The sequence below is a fragment of the Rhinatrema bivittatum genome, chromosome 3 (genome assembly GCF_901001135.1).
Source record: "Rhinatrema bivittatum chromosome 3, aRhiBiv1.1, whole genome shotgun sequence".
In the NCBI taxonomy this organism is placed as follows: domain Eukaryota; kingdom Metazoa; phylum Chordata; class Amphibia; order Gymnophiona; family Rhinatrematidae; genus Rhinatrema; species Rhinatrema bivittatum.
Window position 1 is genome coordinate 201,980,230 of NC_042617.1, and position 18,025 is coordinate 201,998,254.

Sequence of the window (18,025 nt, forward strand, 5' to 3'; positions counted from 1 at the left end):
GGCGTTCATTTCTGAAGGAGTAGGAAGCGCAAAACCGAGCTCTGCCAAAATGCCTCAGCCACACCTGCAGATTTAGCTTTGTGAGTTGATCCCTACACCGTGAACTTCAAGCCAAAAGGATAAAGCCACCGAAACTGGCAGTTGTCCTTGCACAACAGTGATGGTTCAGGCCTCATCTCAAATCCCTTACGCATGGTAACCGAGGATAGGTCTGCAAAAACAGACACTTGATGTGAGTTCCAAGCCCAAGCTTTCTTTTTCCACCCTATATTAAAAATCTGATCCTTTGCCACAGATGAGTGAAAGCACACTATTATGCCCCGGCAGCGGTCACCAGCATACTGACCCAGGGCATGGTGAGCCCATTCTATGGCAATATCAGAAAGCCAAGGCCTCCTTGGAGTCTTTTAAGAAGGCACAAAATTGCAGGATCACAGCTCTGCAATTGGAGTTTTCCACATCCACTGCAATGCCCCAAAAGCGAAGGTTACAATGCTGGGATCTGTTTTCTGTATCCTCCAGTTTGTCAAGGAGAGTGGTGTTTTTGGTCCACAGCGTGGCATATTGCTTTTGCAGGTTATCAATTTGTATAATGTGTGCCTATTTCCAGGAGCTCTTTCTTCAGCTCTGACATCAAGGCAGTCATCTCAGCTTTATTTGTTTTAATGTCTTTGTGAATATCGCAAAACCATTCGTGAAATTCTGCTCGTGATGGTAGGATGCACAGGAGAAAGAGCTGCAAAATTATCTTCTGCAATTAGATCAGGCGTGCTCGCAGGCCCTGAGTCACTGTTCCCACTACAGAAATCTTTCCTGGCCTTCGAAAAGGAAAACTGTTTTAAATCTTCAATTTTCTTCTTGGTAGTCATGCTTACTCTTTTAGCTGCACACCAAAGTGGAAGATGAGGCAAGTCACTTTACCCCCCCCCCATTGCCTCAGGTACAGACTTAGATTTTAAGCCCTCTGGGGATAGGGAAATACCTATAGCACCTGAATGTAATCCACTTTGAAGTGCTGAAAAAAGTGCGAAAAGCGGAATATAAAAATCTAAATAAATAGGGTTGCAAAAAAGCTTTCTGGAGAAGGGAGCTCTGTCTCAAGCAGCCATTAGGGTCGATGATGTCAGCAAACCCCCCCCCCCCCCAACCAAACTATTTTTTGTGCTCACTCAACCTCAAAAATGCTTATGCACATATCCCAATACACCCTTCTTGCTGGCACTACCTCTGTTTCAAGGTGAGGAGAAGCACTACCAGTACAAGATTCTCTATTTGGACTCTCATCTGCCCCAGAGTCTTCTCAAAATGCCTGGCAGTGGGCGTGGCATGCTTACAGTGTGCAAGAATAAATTTGATGCCTGGAATCACTAGGCTTCCTCATAAACTACGAAAAATATGTACTACAACCAGTGCAATGCCTTCAATTCACAAAGCCCCACAAACAAGAGGAAGAAAAACTTCTCCATACCGTAGTCTGCAAAAGGGCTTTTGCATACAATAAACATAGGACTCATGGTCATAGATAAGCTTCTCAACCTTTTGTCTCATACAATCCCAATAAATTAGGAATGGTAGTTAAAAAATGGACCTTGTCCAATTGGATTACCTCCTGCATACAATTTTTTTATTCAGTGAACTCACTTGACCTTGCACAACAATTGAGCAACAGCTTCCTCTATAGCACACCTAAAAAATGTGCCTATAGAAGATACTTGCAAAGCCGCTACCTGGTCATCTGTTCATACCTTCATTTCTCACTACTGCCTTACCACATTGGTGGCCACAGTCAACTCAGTGAAACAAGCTATTTTATACCAGGTAGTGTCCATATAGACTGCTGTCCACACAGGAGTCTGGGTTACTGGTTAATTTTCCAGAGGAATGCTGCGCTGTAACCCTCAGCTTGGGACTTCCCACTGAGCATGACTAATTCAGCCTGTTTATCAATGGAAAAAAAGCAAGTTTGCTTACTGTAAAATGGTGTTTTCCGTAGATAGGATGAATTAACCATGTGAAACCTGCTCTCCTCCCTGCAATTCAACAGATTCAGTTGATCTTTGATACATACTCAGGAGATTCTAGAAGGTTCATTTGTGCGAGAACTCTCGCACATGCCCAGTAGAGTTAAAAGTTCTAGCTTGGAGAGACAGCTCTGTCTTATGCCGCCTGATGAAGTCACCCACTGAGCATTAGAAATGTGAACCGGAATCGGTTCGGATTCCGGTTCGGATTCACATGTGGGTTTTTTTTCCATCGGGCCCGATCGCGGTTTTGTTTATCGGCTGCGCCCGAGCCGATAAACAAAAAACCCATCCCGACCCTTTAAAAACTAATCCCTTTGCTTCCCCCACCCTCCCGACCCCCCAAAAAAACATTTACATGTACCTGGTGGTCCAGTGGGGGTCCCGGGAGCGATCTCCCGCTCTCAGGCCGTCGGCTGCCACTAATCAAAATGGCGCCAATGGCCTTTGCCCTTACCATGTGACAGGGTATCCGTGCCATTGGCCGGCCCCTGTCACATGGAGGGAGCACTGGATGGCCGGCGCCATCTTTAAAATTGTGTGCCATTTTTCCCGCCCTCCGCCAAAATGATAAGAGAACCCCCACGATCAATATCGTCGGGTTTTCCTATCGTTTCAGGGGAGCCCCCGATTTCTGAGGATTTTGAAAATATCGACGATATTTTCAATCGTCCAAAGCCCGATTCACATCCCTACTGAGCATGGCTAATTCATCCTGTTATATATAGAAAACACTGTTTACGGTAAGCAAACTTCCTTTTCTGCCAGCAGAGTGCATGCTCTCTGTAGGAAGTTTCCAGTTTCTCCATACAAATAAGGGTAAGAGCCTCTGCTAGTGGCTGTGTGGACTAGTGATTCCAAGGCTGTTAATGGCAGATGCTATTTTCCAAATGGCTTCCTTGTAGTCATGGATTTTCTTGTGGAGTGTCTCCTTCAGATTTTGGTTATTTTTTTCTTGAATGAAGTGAAGCCTCTATTGGTATGGTTGTACACCTGCATCGTTAGTGCTTAGTCCAGTCTCTGTCTCCTTACCTCCTACCCAAACTCATTACTAATGCTCCTTCCATGCCCTGTCACATACAGTTGCTGATCACCTTTTGAGCTCCATTCTCTCACCCACTATGTTCTCTCACTCTGCTCTTTCAAGACCCTTACTGACATAGCAGAATGAAGGACATAAACATTTGCTCACTCACCCTCTCTTCCATAGATCTGGAATAATGGACAAACAAAGGAAAAGGGCAAAACATCATAAACCATGAAGATATCTGGATTTTCCTCTTTTGTAACAGTTGCTGTCCTTTAGCCTCCTCTCCTGGGGTGTAGACAATTGGAACTAATTTCTTCCAGGAATATCTAAAGGTTCAGATCATTAGAGCTATATTTGAGTTTACTTGATATGACTTTGAATCAGTATTCTGCTAGGCCACAAAATTCTATGCTACACTAAATCCTGTTTTTGACCCAGCTTACAGAAGATGCCCACTTTACTGCATACTGCTGCAAAAATGACTGTATGATGATGACAAAAAATTAATTGAGGTAGAACAGCTGCCAGAAACTTAGAAACTTTTTCTGCTCCAATCTGGTGCACCAAGCAAATCTAAGCTGGCTTGCATTGAAACCCCTATCAGAAGGGGATGTGATTGGTTTGCCCAACCTGCTATAAACTGTTGCACAAAGGATATGTATTAATATTGCAAGTGCATGCTAAACTTGTTTGCTTATTTCTAGAGTTATACAGCCCTGTTGAGATAAAAAGGCCTACTAAAGAATATCATGCCCCTACTCTGCAAGAGCAGTTCCTGTTTAAGAAGTATCAAATTCTTGCTTTGTGGGATGAAATTCAAGAGCTGAACCAAAAGATGAAAGACAATTTGACCTTTGAGGGACACGTGTTTATCACAGAGGAAGAAATTAAAAATGCAGAGGTATAGTAGCGGAATTTTCAAACTAGATTTTTAAAATATACTTTTACAAAGTGATAACATTTAGAATTGTTTGGTACTTAGGTATTATTTTAGACATATTTAAAATGTTTCTTAATATTTCAAGAGAAGCAGTATTATTTTTTAAGTCAAAGGACACATTCTATTTTTATTTGCAACATATTCAGTATTTGTTAGGATTTTGCCAGCAATGCAGCCTCATCCTAACCAGCTGTCTTCGGCAATGATGCCTCCCTACCAGCAGAGGCCTCTAAAGAGCTCGGCTTCCAACCACCAGAGCTAGCTCCTCCATGACATCCTGAATCAGCCTGCAATACAATTTCCTCTCCACTAATGGACCACAACAAGCTTAGCCTTGTCAAGCTCCTCCTCACCTTACACAACTTCCTGCCCTATGTAACCCAGCCTTGCCTATTTCCCGGGCCTTCTTGCTCCTTGCCTTGCAGCCTATCTAGGCCTACTCTTGCTTTGTGGCCTTTGGGCTTTCTCGCCTTTTCCCCTGCAACCTGTCTAAGCCTAACCTTGCTTAGTGGCCTTGCCTGGCCTTTCTCTTGTCTAGCGGCCTAAGGGCCTCCTGCCTTGCTGCCTTCGGGCTTGTATGTTCGGTGTTCTGTATTGTCTTGCCTGGTCCTTGTCCTGTCTGATCTTGTCTCTGTCCATTCCTGTCCTGCTCTGTCTATCCCATCAGTAGCCCTTGCTTATTCCAATACCCAGTCCTTTGTTTTCAGTTTGTCTCTGTACACAACCTTGCCTGTCCACAGCCTCTCCTGGTCCAGCTTGTCCACAGCCTTGCCTGATTCAACCTGTCCATAGCCTTGCCTAACCAGACTCAGCATGTACTGCTGCTGCACTGGAGTCCTACTGGCCCCCATAACCAAAAAGCCCAACTTGCGGGGGAAGAGGCTGTCTAGGTGTAAATAGTGTAAATAAATTTTAAAAAAGTTACTTGAAAGCAGGAAACGCTGGGAACCAGTGTTTTGGCCAATGATGCGATCTGAAGGCAAGCAGAATAGTTGAGAGAGAGGGTGCTGACAGCCAAACATTTGGTCTGTTTTGTTCTCTCTATTGTGATGAGCAGCGCTGAGTCAGGTCTGAAACAGAGAGGCAGGGAACAGAGTTGAGCCCTGAGTAAGATGCAATCGGGAAGTAAACAGTGAGGGAAGAGCTGTGCTGTCTGGGGCAGCGCTCTTCCTAGGAGAGGAGTTCAGAGTGGCATAGGAGTAAGGAAAGGAAAGCAGCATGTAAGGGATCAGCCAAATATGTAAACCGCCTCTCTCGTGGGGTAAGAAGACCGTCGTGGCCGGTATTAATGTAAATTATATTAAAATTGTAGTCATTTAATTAGGCAGCAAATTCTTTGATATTGCCCAAAAGAGAGTGCAGTACAAGGCCTCCCTCCCTACTAGGTCTCCCATAGGAATGAGGTGCATAGGGTTTCGAATTCCTACCACCCATCTAGTGTAGTCTCTTGCCAGTAAAGAGGGGAGGCAAGGATAAATAGTACAATACTGTACTTTTTAAATATTTTTTATTTAAAACACTAAAGAAAATATACTATTTCTTTATAACAATGTACACATTTAAACAACAATTTTCTCAAATAACCTTAACATATTTCTCTTCTTTTTCCTACTGAAATTATAACCTATAACTAAACAAGAAATTACACATTAAACATGCTCAAGTTGCTTCTACCTTGTCAACTTATCAAATAAGTGTTACTCTTTAATTCTCCCTTTTATCTTTGTATTAAAGTTAATATTCCATATATTGTTTTCTTTTAACTAAAAAGAATTGATTCTCTGTATTCCTATTTGTTTTATGTCCAGTATTCCTACTTCTTTCCTTGGCATTCAGATCCTTGTTATTCTTTCAATATAGTATTTTATTTTTCTCTCTTTATCTTAGCTTCTATTCTTTCGCTGTATTTTCTTGTGTTTTATCTTTAGTAACTCATGATTAATGTTTTTATGTGCTCAGGCCTGGCTCAAGTGTTAAAGTGTTCTTTAGGTATGGAAACTTATCTGTTTCTTCATCTGTCGGTGCTGGCCAATTTTCTTTTCTTTTCTTCTTCTTCTTCTCTTTCTTCTTTTTCCTACTAACTTAGGGGCGGATTTTAAAAGCCCTGCTCGTGTAAATCCGCCCGGATTTACGCGAGCAGGGCCTTGCGCGCCGGTGCGCCTATGTTCCATAGGCCTACCGGCGTGCGCAGAGCCCCGGGACTCACGTAATTCCAGGGGTTTTTCGAGGGGGGCGTGCCGGGGGCATGTCGGGCGGCGTTTTGGGGGTGGGCCCGGGGGCATGGCCGCGCCCTCCGGAACTGCCCCCAGTTCGCGTCTCGGCGCGCTAGCGGCCTGCTGGCGCGCGGGGATTTACTTCTCCCTCCGGGAGGCGTAAATCCCCCGACAAAGGTAGGGGGGGTCTAGATAGGGTCGGGGGGGGTGGGTTAGATAGAGAAAGGGAGGGGAAGGTGAGGGGAGGGCGAAAGCGAGTCCCCTCCGAGGCCGCTCCGATTTCGGAGCGGCCTTGGAGGGAACGGCGGCAGGCTGCGCGGCTCGGCGCGCGCCGGCTACACGAAATCGGCAGCCTTGCGCGCGCCGATCCAGGATTTTAGCGGATACGCGCGTATCTACTAAAATCCAACATACTTTTGTTTGCGCCTGATGTGCCAACAAAAGTACGCGAAGGCGTGCTTTATGAAAATCTAGCCTTTATTCTTTAAATAAAATCAACAAAAGAAACTTTCTCCCTAAAACCGCTCCAGATCTTCTGTAAGCTGGTCAGTGTGTTCCCTCAGGGGCGGATTTTAAAAGCCCTGCTCGCGTAAATCCTCCCGGATTTACGCGAGCAGGGCCTTGCGCGCCGGTGCGCCTATGTTCCATAGGCCTACCGGTGCGCGCAGAGCCCCGGGACTCGCATAAGTCCCGGGGTTTTTCAAGGGGGGCATGTCGGGCGGCGTTTTGGGGGCGGGCCCGGGGGCGTGGCCGCGCCCTCCGGAACTGCCCCCAGGTCGCATCTCGGCGCGCTAGCGGCCCGCTGGCGCGCGGTGATTTACTTCTCCCTCCGGGAGGCGTAAATCCCCCGACAAAGGTAGGGGGGGTCTAGATAGGGCCGGGGGGGGGGGTGGGTTAGATAGAGGAAGGGAGGGGAAGGTGAGGGGAGGGCGAAAGCGAGTTCCCTCCGAGGCCGCTCCTATTTCGGAGCGGCCTTGGAGGGAATGGCGGCAGGCTGCGCGGCTCGACGCGCGCCGGCTACACGAAATCAGCAGCCTTGTGCGCGCCGATCCAGGATTTTAGCGGATACGCGCGGCTACGCGCGTATCTACTAAAATCCAACATACTTTTGTTTGCGCCTGATGCGCCAACAAAAGTACGCGAAGGCGCGCTTTTTGAAAATCTACCCTTTATTCTTTAAATAAAATCAACAAAAGAAACTTTCTCCCTAAAACCGCTCCAGATCTTCTGTAAGCTGGTCAGGGTGTTCCCTCAGGGGCGGATTTTAAAAGCCCTGCTCGCGTAAATCCTCCCAGATTTACGCGAGCAGGGCCTTGCGCGCCGGTGCGCCTATGTTCCATAGGCCTACCGGCGCGCGCAGAGCCCCGGGACTCGCATAAGTCCCGGGGGTTTTCGAGGGGGGCGTGTCGGATTGGCGCGGCGTTTTGGGGGCGGGCCTGATGCGCCAACAAAAGTACGCGAAGGCGCGCTTTTTGAAAATCTACCCTTCATTGTGGATGTATTTGCAGCTTATTGTCATTTGATCATTTAGCTAGTGTAAATCAAAAGATAATTATAATGTCCCTACTTTTCTTTTTATATGAAAGAACAACTTCACAAAATAATAAAATTACTTTGGTGACTCAAACATTCATTCTTTGGTTCCTGACACTTGAAACTTAGATATTCCTTGCATCAAATATGAACTTTGGTTTCTCTCAGCGTATTTAATACTTGGCTTTGTCAAGTATTATTATTATTGTTGCAATCAACAGTTTCTCTGTCATTTGACAGTATCTCTTACAACTTTTCATCATAGAGTGTATTTCACATGATCTTTACTTCATTTGATGAACCACTTTGAATTTTCAATTCTCTGTACGTACCCGGATCAGTCCAGACACCTGGGTTTTGCCTCCGCACCAGCAGATGGAGACAGAGCAAGATTTGACGGGCTCTGCCACATATAGCAGGGTGCCACCCACAGCCTCTCAGTCTTACTCTGTCTCCAGCAGATGGTACAGGTACAGAGTCCACAGCCTCTGGGATCCCTGTTTGGGAATTTTTGGTAGTTTTAGTTTTAGTCAGGACCTGTTCCTTGTGTTAGTTTTCTTTAAAGTTTTAGTTTTTCTTTAAAGTTAAAAAAAAAAAAAAAAAAAATTGAAGACCAGTCCCTCGTCGAGAGAGCCTCCGAGGGGGGTGGAAGGTTCTGAGGGTACCATCCCCCCCTGGTCGAGGACCCGGCCCCTTCTGGTTAGAAGCGTCGGGGGTGAGACCGGGGAGCCCGGCTCACTCACCCCCCACTGGAGCAGGAGGTCCAGTACCAGGGACAGCGAACGGCAAGTTTCTCCGAGAAAAAAAAAAAAGTGTTTGTTTAGTCTGTGCGCACCGACTCTCCGCTGCCTCGTTCGCGGTTTTTATTTTATTAGTTTACTTAACTTGCTTTCGGTCCTGGTGTTTGCCAGCGGAGTTGGGGAAGATGCCTCAGAGGTCTTCGTGCTGTGCACGCGTCTGCCGCACGACGGTCTCTGTTCCGGCTGTGTGCAGGGTGGCGAGGGTTCCTCCGATCCCAGTCGGGGGGGTCGGATTCGGATGCCGTGTTCGCCGGGCACGCCGGACTGGGTGCTGAAGGGGTTGAAGATCTGTTCCCGCTGAGCACGGGAACAGCGGCCATTTTAAGCTCTTTCAGAAAAGCCACGCGGTCAGCGCTGGGGGAGGGGACGCTGCCTCCCACGCTATCTCCACAGCAGCTGCTGCCCGGGGGGGGGGGGGGGGGGGCGGGCGCCAGGGGGAGCAGCCTCTCCCTTGCAGGAGGATAGCCCAGGGGAGGCTTCCTCTTCCTCGGAATCTTTTTCTTCAGAGTTCGTGCTGCTTATGCACAAAGTATTTAAAGCCAAAAAAGCGGGGAAAAAGTTGGCTCCTGGGAGGCTGGGGCTGCAGCCAAAGTCCCAGGAGAGGCGGAAAAGGAATAGATCTCGGGGGGACTTGGACCCGCCAAAAGATAAAAGACCGTTATGGTCCGCCCCAAAGGAAAGTTATTGTTTGGCAAGGAGTTGGATGATGTTATGCAATCACTCGGAGAGAACAAGGCTTGTAAACTTCATGAGGATAGGCCTTGGTCTCGGGGTTCATTTCCTAATAGGACTCGGTTTTGGGGGAACAGGAAGTCTCGTCCAGCGAGGTCTTCCGGGTCGTCTTACCATACAAGCTCGTCCCGGCAGCTCGTCCTTTCGTGGCAGAAGATTCGGCAAACAAAATGGCCCTCCATCGGGGACAGGGGCTAAGACCTCGCAATGAGATTCGTCTGGTCCATTCCTCTCTGCAGGTTTCTCACCCGGTGCCAAACGTGGGAGCCAGACTGGCGCTGTTCTTCGAGGAATGGACCAAAATAACGTCGGACCAGTGGGTCTTCACCGTGATAAGTCAAGGTTACGCTTTAGATTTTGTACAGACTCCTGCAGACAAGTTCCTCGTCTCTCCCTGCGATTACCGAGAGAAGCGAGAGGCGGTGCAGGGAACTCTACACCTACAGGACTTGGGGGCAATAATTTCAGTTCCTCCCGAGCAACAGCGCAAGGGCCGATACTCCATTTACTTCATAGTCCCCAAAAAGGAGTGGACATTCAGACCAATATTAGACTTAAAGAGTGTCAACAGGTGTCTTTGGATACCGCGCTTCAAAATGGAGACAATTTGGTCGGTTATCACCTCAGTCCGGCCAGGCGAGTTTCTTGCCTCTCTGAATCTCACGGAATCATATCTCCATATCGGCATCCAGCCGTTTTACCAGAGGTTCCTCAGGTTCTGCATTCTGGGCAGCCATTATCAGTTCCGAGCTCTCCCTTTCGGCCTCGCCACCGCTCCCCGCACGTTCCCCAAGGTGATGGTGGTGGTTGCGGCACAGCTCCGGAGAGAGGGTTTCCTGGTACATCCCTACTTGGACGATTGGCTGATTCGGGCGAAGTCCGAGCTTCAGTGTCAGACAGCGGTCAGCCGGGTTCTTCAGCTCTTGCGATCTCTCGGATGGGTGGTCAACCTTGCCAAGAGTCGTTTGACCCATACTCAGTCCTTGGAGTTCCTGGGAGCTCTTTTCGTCACGAGGCAGAGCAAGGTATTTCTCACCAAGGAATGAGTGGTCAAGCTACAGAGTCAGGTGAGGCACCCTTTGTCCCTACAGATGCCTCAGGTAAGGGATTATCTGAAGGTCTTGGGTTCCATGGCTTCCACGCTAGCTTTGGTTCCCTGGGTTTTCGCTCATCTACGTCCTTTACAATCCGCACTGCTGTCCCGCTGGAGTCCTGTGTCAGAACAGTTCCATCTACCGCTTCCGCTTACAGACCATGCGAGAGCCAGTCTCCACTTGTGGCTGGTATCGGATCATCTGACATGTGGAGTATCCCTGATCATGCCCAACTGGACGGTGGTCACCACGGATGCCAGTCTCTCCAGCTGGGGAGCGGTCTGTCTGGGACGGTCGGTGCAGGGACAGTAGTCCAGGGCACAATCTCAGTGGTCCATCAACCGCCTGGAGACCAGGGCTGTGGCTCTAGCCCTGCAAGCCTTCCTTCCGATTCTTCGGGGAAAGGCAGTCAGAGTCTTGTCAGACAATGCAACTACAGTGGCATACATCAATTGCCAGGGAGGGACAAGGAGTCGGCTAGTTGCGACGGAGGCGCAACAATTGATGAGCTGGGCGGAGCGGAATCTCAGCAACATTGCAGCTTCTCACATCGCCGGGGTAGACAATATTCAGGCAGACTTCGTCAGTCGGCACCATCTAGATCCAGGAGAGTTGGAACTAGCTGACAAGGCGTTTCAACTCATCTGCGAGTGGTGTGGCACGCCACACATGGACCTGATGGCCACCTTCCAGAATGCAAAGGCCCCACGGTTCTACAGCCAGCGTAGGGAGAGAGGGACCAAAGGGGTTGATGCTCTAGTTCTTTCCTGGCCCACAAACGTGTTGCTGTACGTGTTCCCTCCCTGGCCCCTGATAGGCAAGGTGCTTCGGCGCATAGAACTTCATCCGACGGACGTGGTTTTGGTGGCGCCGGAGTGGCTGCGGCGTCCGTGGTTTGCGGACCTACTCAACTTGGCGGTCGAGACGCCTCTTTGATTTCGGGAGTCCACGGCTCTTCTTCATCAAGGCCTCATCTGTTTGGAGGAGGCGGATCACTTCTGTCTCGTGGCATGGCTTTTGAAAGGCAACACTTGAAGAATAAAGGGTATCCCGATGCTGTGGTAGCTACATTATTGAGGTCAAGGAAACAGTCTACGTCCTTAGCTTACGCTCGGGTGTGGACAGTGTTTGATGACTGGTGTGGGGGTCGTGTAGTGGGTCCCACGCGGGCTTCGGTTTCCGACATTCTAGGTTTTCTTCAGGCAGGTCTTTCTAAAGGTCTCTCTTGTAGTTCCCTTTGGGTTTAGGTGGCGGCTCTGGGTTGTCTCAGGGGTAAGGTTTCCAAGTTTCCAAGTTATAACTACCTGTTCTTTGTGAGACATCAACTTGTCATTGTTATTGTTTAGAATGTAAACCGAATTGATCAGTAATTCTGTTACTGGAAAATCGGTATATAAAAATGCTAAATAAATAAAATAAATAAAGGTTCACGGAGTGTCTTTGGCATTACACCCCGATGTGGCGCGTTTTCTTCGGGGGGCTAATCATTTACATCCTCTGTTTCACCATCCTTGCTCATCCTGGAACCTTAATTGGGTGCTTTCGGCCTTATGTTCGCCGCCTTTTGAGCCTATCAAGTGGGCGACGCTGAAGGATCTTATGCTGAAAGTGGTGTTTCTAATTGCGATTGCTTCGGCTAGGCGAGTATCTGAATTGCAGGCTCTGTCGTGTAGGGAGCCGTTCTTGCGGATCTCGGATTTGGGGGTATTTTTGAGGACTGTTCCTTCCTTTCTGCCAAAGGTGGTGTCTTCTTTCCACTTGAATCAGTCGATTGAGCTTCCTTCGTTTCCCGAGGTGGAGCAGGCTGATCCTATGGCGTGGGACTTACGGAAGCTGGATGTTCGCAGGGTGCTGCTGTGATATCTCGAGGTTACGAATCCCTTTCGTGTGTCTGACTATCTCTTTGTGTTGTGGAATGGTTCGAAGAAAGGAGGTGCGGACTCGAAAACTACGATAGCTCGATGGCTCAAGGAGGCCATTGGGTCTGCATACTTGCTATGTGGGAAACCTGTTCCCGTGGGCCTTCGGGCTCATTCTACGCGGTCTCAGGCCACTTCTTGGGCGGAATCTTACCAAGTGTCGCCTCAGGAAATTTGCAGGACGGCTACTTGGAAATCATTGCATACTTTTGCAAGGCATTACCGTCTGGATGTCCAAGCTTCGAATTCGGGTGGATTTGGTGAAGGAGTGCTCCGAGCGGGACTCTCTGGTTCCCACCCTCGGTAAGTTGGCTCTGGTACATCCCAGGTGTCTGGACTGATCCGGGTATGTACAGGGAAGGGAAAATTAGTTTCTTACCTGATAATTTTCATTCCTGTAGTACCACGGATCAGTCCAGGGACCTGCCCTTGTCTGTGTGTATTCTGAAGTAAAGGAGAGCCCGCTCGTATATTCATTTACCTAGATATTCGTTATCTTATTGTTCATTCCTTTGGTTCTGAGAGTTCTGTTCCAGTTGTGGGTTTGGACTTGGCCTTTATAGGCGAAACATAGGTAGTTTGGTTGTTTGTTCCATTCTGCTTTGACATTACGTAAGACTGAGAGACTGTGGGTGGCACCCTGCTATATGTGGCAGAGCACGTCAAATCTTGCTCTGTCTCCATCTGCTGGTGCGGAGGCAAAACCCAGGTGTCTGGACTGATCCGTGGTACTACAGGAACGAAAATTATCAGGTAAGAAACCAATTTTCCTTTTTCTAGTGCTCATCAAGGCTATGGATCACAAACATTCACATTCTATCTTTAATCCTATCAATTGCTGTACTAATACGCGGAACAGCATCAATTTTATATTTAATCTCCCCTTAATATCACCTTACCTTTATCAGGAACCTACACTCATACATTCACTCATTCACTCAACCATCTCTATTAGTGTGAATATTCTTTCATTACTTTTTAGGGTTTATTCTATTATTTATGGGCCTAGAAGTCAGAGGACCTCCAACAGCACCTCTGCTTACTGAGACTTCTGGCTCTCAATTGTGTTATTCTATAACTGCTTTTCCTTTTTCTGAGCTCAGCAGATCCCTACTTTTGCTGATGTCACCCTATTAAATAGTACTATATGTTATATACTAGGTATTTCTATTTTGTATTATCAAGAGAATTTTTATCTAGGTTTATTATTTTCAACCTTATAAAATTTTTGGTACATCTTTTATTAATCAAATTGTCTTTTATCTCTCTTTTTAAACTTGTGCTATGCCTTAATCGTGTATACCTGCGCTCACCTCTTCACTGGTTTCTAAAGAAGCCGTTGTCAAGGCTTCATGTTTACCATATAAATAGCCTTTTTAATTAATTTTCTTAGCATTTACAAACTTTTAAATTTTCTCTAAACACCTAAACATATTTTTTATGTTTATTTTTCACTTTCTCTACATTTTTCTCCCTCTAAACACCTATACAGTATGCACAGTCAGCACGAACATGTGTCTCAGCTAAACTACAAATTCAAACTTATTCTTAATAATTAAACTTAAACTCTAAAGTTTCAATATCCCTTTTCCTATATTAAAAAAAAAAAATTTCCCCCAGTTTCACAGGTTATTTCACATCTACTCATTCAAGACCTCTCATAATTTTAAAGACCTCTATCATATCTCCCTCAGCCATCTCTTCTCCAAGCTGAACAGCTTTCCTCATAGGAGAGTTGTTCCATCCCCTTTATCATTTTGGTCACCCTTCTCTGTACCTTCTCCATCGCAAGTATATCTTTTTTGAGATGCGGCGACCAGAACTGTACACAGTATTCAAGGTGCGGTCTCACCATGGAGCAATACAGAGGCATTATGACATTTTCCGTTTTGTTAATCATTCTCTTCCTAATAATTCCTAATATTCTGTTTCCTTTTTTGACTGCTGCAGCACACTGAGCTGACGATTTCAAAGTATTATCCACTATGATGCCTAGATCTTTTTCCTGGGTGGTAGCTCCTAATATGGAACCTAACATCGTGTAACTACAGCAAGGGTTATTTCCTGGCGTGTAGCCAGATGGACTCAGAACAAATGGGATAGTATCCGCGTGCTAGCAGTTGGAGACGGATCTGACGTCAGCACGGGGGTGTATATATCCCCACAGGAAGCGTAGCTATTCAGTAATTTCCGTCTCCAAAGCAGTTTGGAGTGCCTGCACGCTAGTTGAGCGTGCTTTCCAAGACTACTTTAATTTTTTTTTCTTCTCATTCTAGATTCTACGTTGCTTTTTTTTTTTCTCGTCTATTCGACTTAGAGCCCCGCGCTCCTGCGGTAGATACCCAAGGGTTCCTCCCGCAGCGAGCTCCCGGGGTGATTGCCGTGCTCCCCCGGCGGTGAAAGTCCTCGGTCCTGCCGAAGCGCGGCAGTGACACAGCCCCCGGACGACGTTCAGGTGTAGCCTACGAGGCCCTCGGTCCCGGCGTGGACGAGGTAGCGGGTGCATATCCTCAATTGCGGTGGTGAGGTGATCCCTTCCCCCGCAGCCGGAGACTGCCTGTGTTCCAGCCGGGAAGCGCCGATGCTGGTGAGCTGCCTCTTCCTACGGGTCTCCGAAGCGCAGAGGATCGACGGCGTGGCACGCCGTGGAGGACGCCATTGTGGGGCCTTGATCAGGTACTCCGCGCCCGTAATAGGCGCGGCTTTCTTCCTCCTTGGCTTTGTTTCGTCGTATTTTTGAGCGCATATGGCTGGCCGCCTCTCGCTGAAAGCCTATTGAATGCACATTGAGCGTATATTGCTGACCGCTTATTGTTGTAAGCCTATTGAATGCAAATTGAATATATGTTGCTGCTGTTGCGATCCCCCCTGCTGCTGCGCTGCAGGAGGTCTCTTACCTTCCTCCAGAGGCCGCTCTGAAGCCAGGGCCTCGCCTGCGCATCATCCAGGACTTGCTCCAGGGCCTGAGAAGCCTAGCTGTGCCGGTGGCTTGCAGCCTCAGTGTTTGGACTTCCTGTTGGGCGACGCCCTTCCCTAGGGGCTGGCCCGCAGCTCTCTACCCTAGTTATAGGACCAGCGGTGGGCGGTCCTGGCAAGCTCCTCCCAGGGAGTTGCCCTCTACCTCCAGTATTTAAGGACTTTCTGTTCACTGTGTCTTTGCCTTCGGATTGGGTTACACAGTTGCCTGTGGCCTCTCCCGATCCAGGTCCTCCGTGACTACGACTCCTGCTTGTCGTCAGCATGCCTTGACTCCGGTCCGTGACTCCGACTCCTGCTTGTCTTCAGCCTGCCTTGACTCCGGTCCGTGACTATGACTCCTGCTTGTCTTCAGCCTGCCTTGACTCCGGTCCGTGACTCCGACTCCTGCTTGTCTTCAGCCTGCCTTGACTCCGGTCCGTGACTATGACTCCTGCTTGTCTTCAGCCTGCCTTGACTCCGGTCCGTGACTCCGACTCCTGCTTGTCTTCAGCCTGCCTTGACTCCGGTCCGTGACTCCGACTCCTGCTTGTCTTCAGCCTGCCTTGACTCCGGTCCGTGACTCCGACTCCTGCTTGTCTTCGGCCTTGATCAGGCCTTACAGTTGGCTGTAACCGTGCTGATCCAGGTCTTCCATGATTCCTAGTCCAGTGTCCTTGCCTGATGTCTGCTCCTGTTTCTGCCAGCCGAGGGGGCTTCGGATGTGAGTATCCCAGCATCGGAGTTCCTGCTCGCCTGGGTCTTCCCCGCACCCTCCTTCTCAGCGTGGTCCGCGACCAGCCTTCCTAGGCTGAGTAGGGCGCGTCTGGGACAGGGTGGTCCGCGACTCAGTCCCACGGGTGGGCTGAGTAGGGCGCCCTGATGGACAGTGCAATGTTCCCGTCCAGCCTTGTCTTCAGTGTCTGCTTCAGCCCTTGTCCGGATGTCTACCTGTCTCTGCCTTGACCTGGTTCCTGAGCCTTCTGTCCTGTTGGGCCCTGGAGTGGCCAACAGGAGGGATTCGTCCCACGGGCTCTTGAGCTTCTGCCAGCCGAGGGGGCTTCGGATGTGAGTATCCCAGCATCGGAGTTCCTGCTCGCCTGGGCCTTTCCTGTGTCTCGCTTCAGCCCTTGACCTGATGTCTCCGTCTTGCTTCTGCCCCGTCTGATGTCTTCTGCTAAGGACTCTGTCTGCCCTCGCCTCTGTCCGGCCTGCTGCCCATTGCCGTTCCCTGCGGCAGGTCCGAAAGGGCCGGGAACAGTCGGAGGACCGTTCACTAGTCAACTTCCCCGTGTTGGCTACCATGGGCATGCAGGTCCGGCTGAGGGCCGGACTCCCTGCTTCTGTTCCTGCCTGCCTGGCTCACCATGCCTGCTCAGCTCACCTCCCACGGTGTGGCCTTGGGCTCCTCCTGGGGTCCTGCCGTGGCCCAAGGGCTCACCACCCGCCCGAGACGACCGCGCCCGCGCGCGCTCGTAACAGAATCCGAAGGCCGTGAGCTCGGTGAGCTGTGCTTGTGATGGACTTCTCTGATTCCAGGATTTTTTCTTCTGTCTGCTTTTGTTTCTCGGCCTGCTGGAGGCGCCAGCTTCTGCTCTTGCTTACGACCTGCTGGAGGCGCCAGCTTCTGCTCTTGCTTACGACCTGCTGGAGGCGCCAGCTGTTTGGGTTCCCACGACCTGCAGGAGGCGCCTGTGCCCAAACCATCGTTTCCTTGTTCCCAGGATGGAGTTCCACGACCTGCAGGAGGCGCCTGCGCTCCTCCTGATGTTGCTGTAGTTTCTGCCTGCCCTCCCCCGCCCTCTTGTTCTTGCTCTTGCTTCTGCCGTGGGTGCTTGTTCTGCTGTGTGCCTGTGTTGCTCGTTTGTGCTGTTGGCCCTGTGTTGCTCGTTTGTGCTGTTGGCCCTGTGTTGCTCGTTTGTGCTGTTTTCCCGCTTGTTGTCTGTTTTTCCTGTGTTGCTCGTTGGTGCTGTTGGTCCTGTGTTGCTCGTTTGTGCTGTTTTCCTGCTTGTTGTCTGTTTTCCCTGTGTTGCTCGTTTGTGCTGTTTTCCCGCTTGTTGTTTCCTGCTTGTGGGTTCCCGTCCTCCTCGTTCCCGCGTTGTTTCCCCTGCTTCCTGTCTCTCGCCCTTCGCTCCCTTGCTCTCTGCTCCTTCGCTCTCCGCTCCCTTGCTCTCTGCTCCTTCGCTCTCCGCTCCCTTGCTCTCTGCTCCTTCGCTCTCCGCTCCCTTGCTCTCCGCTCCCTTGCTCTCCGCTCCTTCGCTCTCCGCTCCCTTGCTCTCCGCTCCCTTGCTCTCCGCTCCCTTGCTCTCCGCTCCCTTGCTCTCCGCTCCCTTGCTCTCTGCTCCTTCGCTCTCTGCTCCTTCGCTCTCTGCTCCTTCGCTCTCTGCTCCTTCGCTCTCCGCTCCTTCGCTCTCCGCTCCTTCGCTCTCTGCTCCTCCGCTCTCTGCTCCCTTGCTCTCCGCTCCTCGCTCTCCGTTCCCTTGCTCCCTCTTTGTTTTTGTGTGTGTCGCTCGCGCGGTCTCCGTTCGCTCTGTCTCTTGTTCCCTCGGTCCCGTGTTCGCGTGGTCCCGTGTTTCCTTGGGTTTGGTTGGTCTCTCGTCATGTTTGGTTGCTTGCTTACCTGTGCTGTGTGTTTGGTTGCTTGCTTACCTGTGCTGTGTGTTTGGTTGCTTGCTTGCCTGTGCTGTGTGGTTGGTTGCTTGCTTGCCTGTGCTGTGTGGTTGGTTGCTTGCTTGCCTGTGCTGTGTGGTTGGTTGCTTGCTTGCCTGTGCTGTGTGGTTGGTTGCTT

At 49.5% G+C, this 18,025-nt stretch overlaps 1 protein-coding gene across 6 annotated transcripts in view; it reads left to right on the forward strand.

Moving 5' to 3' along the window:
• C3H6orf118 (chromosome 3 C6orf118 homolog) overlaps positions 1 to 18,025 on the forward strand; it is a 241,596-nt gene that overhangs the window by 133,475 nt on the left and 90,096 nt on the right. For all 6 annotated transcript variants that reach the window (XM_029594119.1, XM_029594118.1, XM_029594123.1 and 3 more), the window contains one exon: positions 3,756 to 3,952. In XM_029594119.1, coding sequence (XP_029449979.1) covers positions 3,756 to 3,952 — 197 coding nt within the window. The remainder of the gene's footprint in view (positions 1 to 3,755; positions 3,953 to 18,025) is intronic.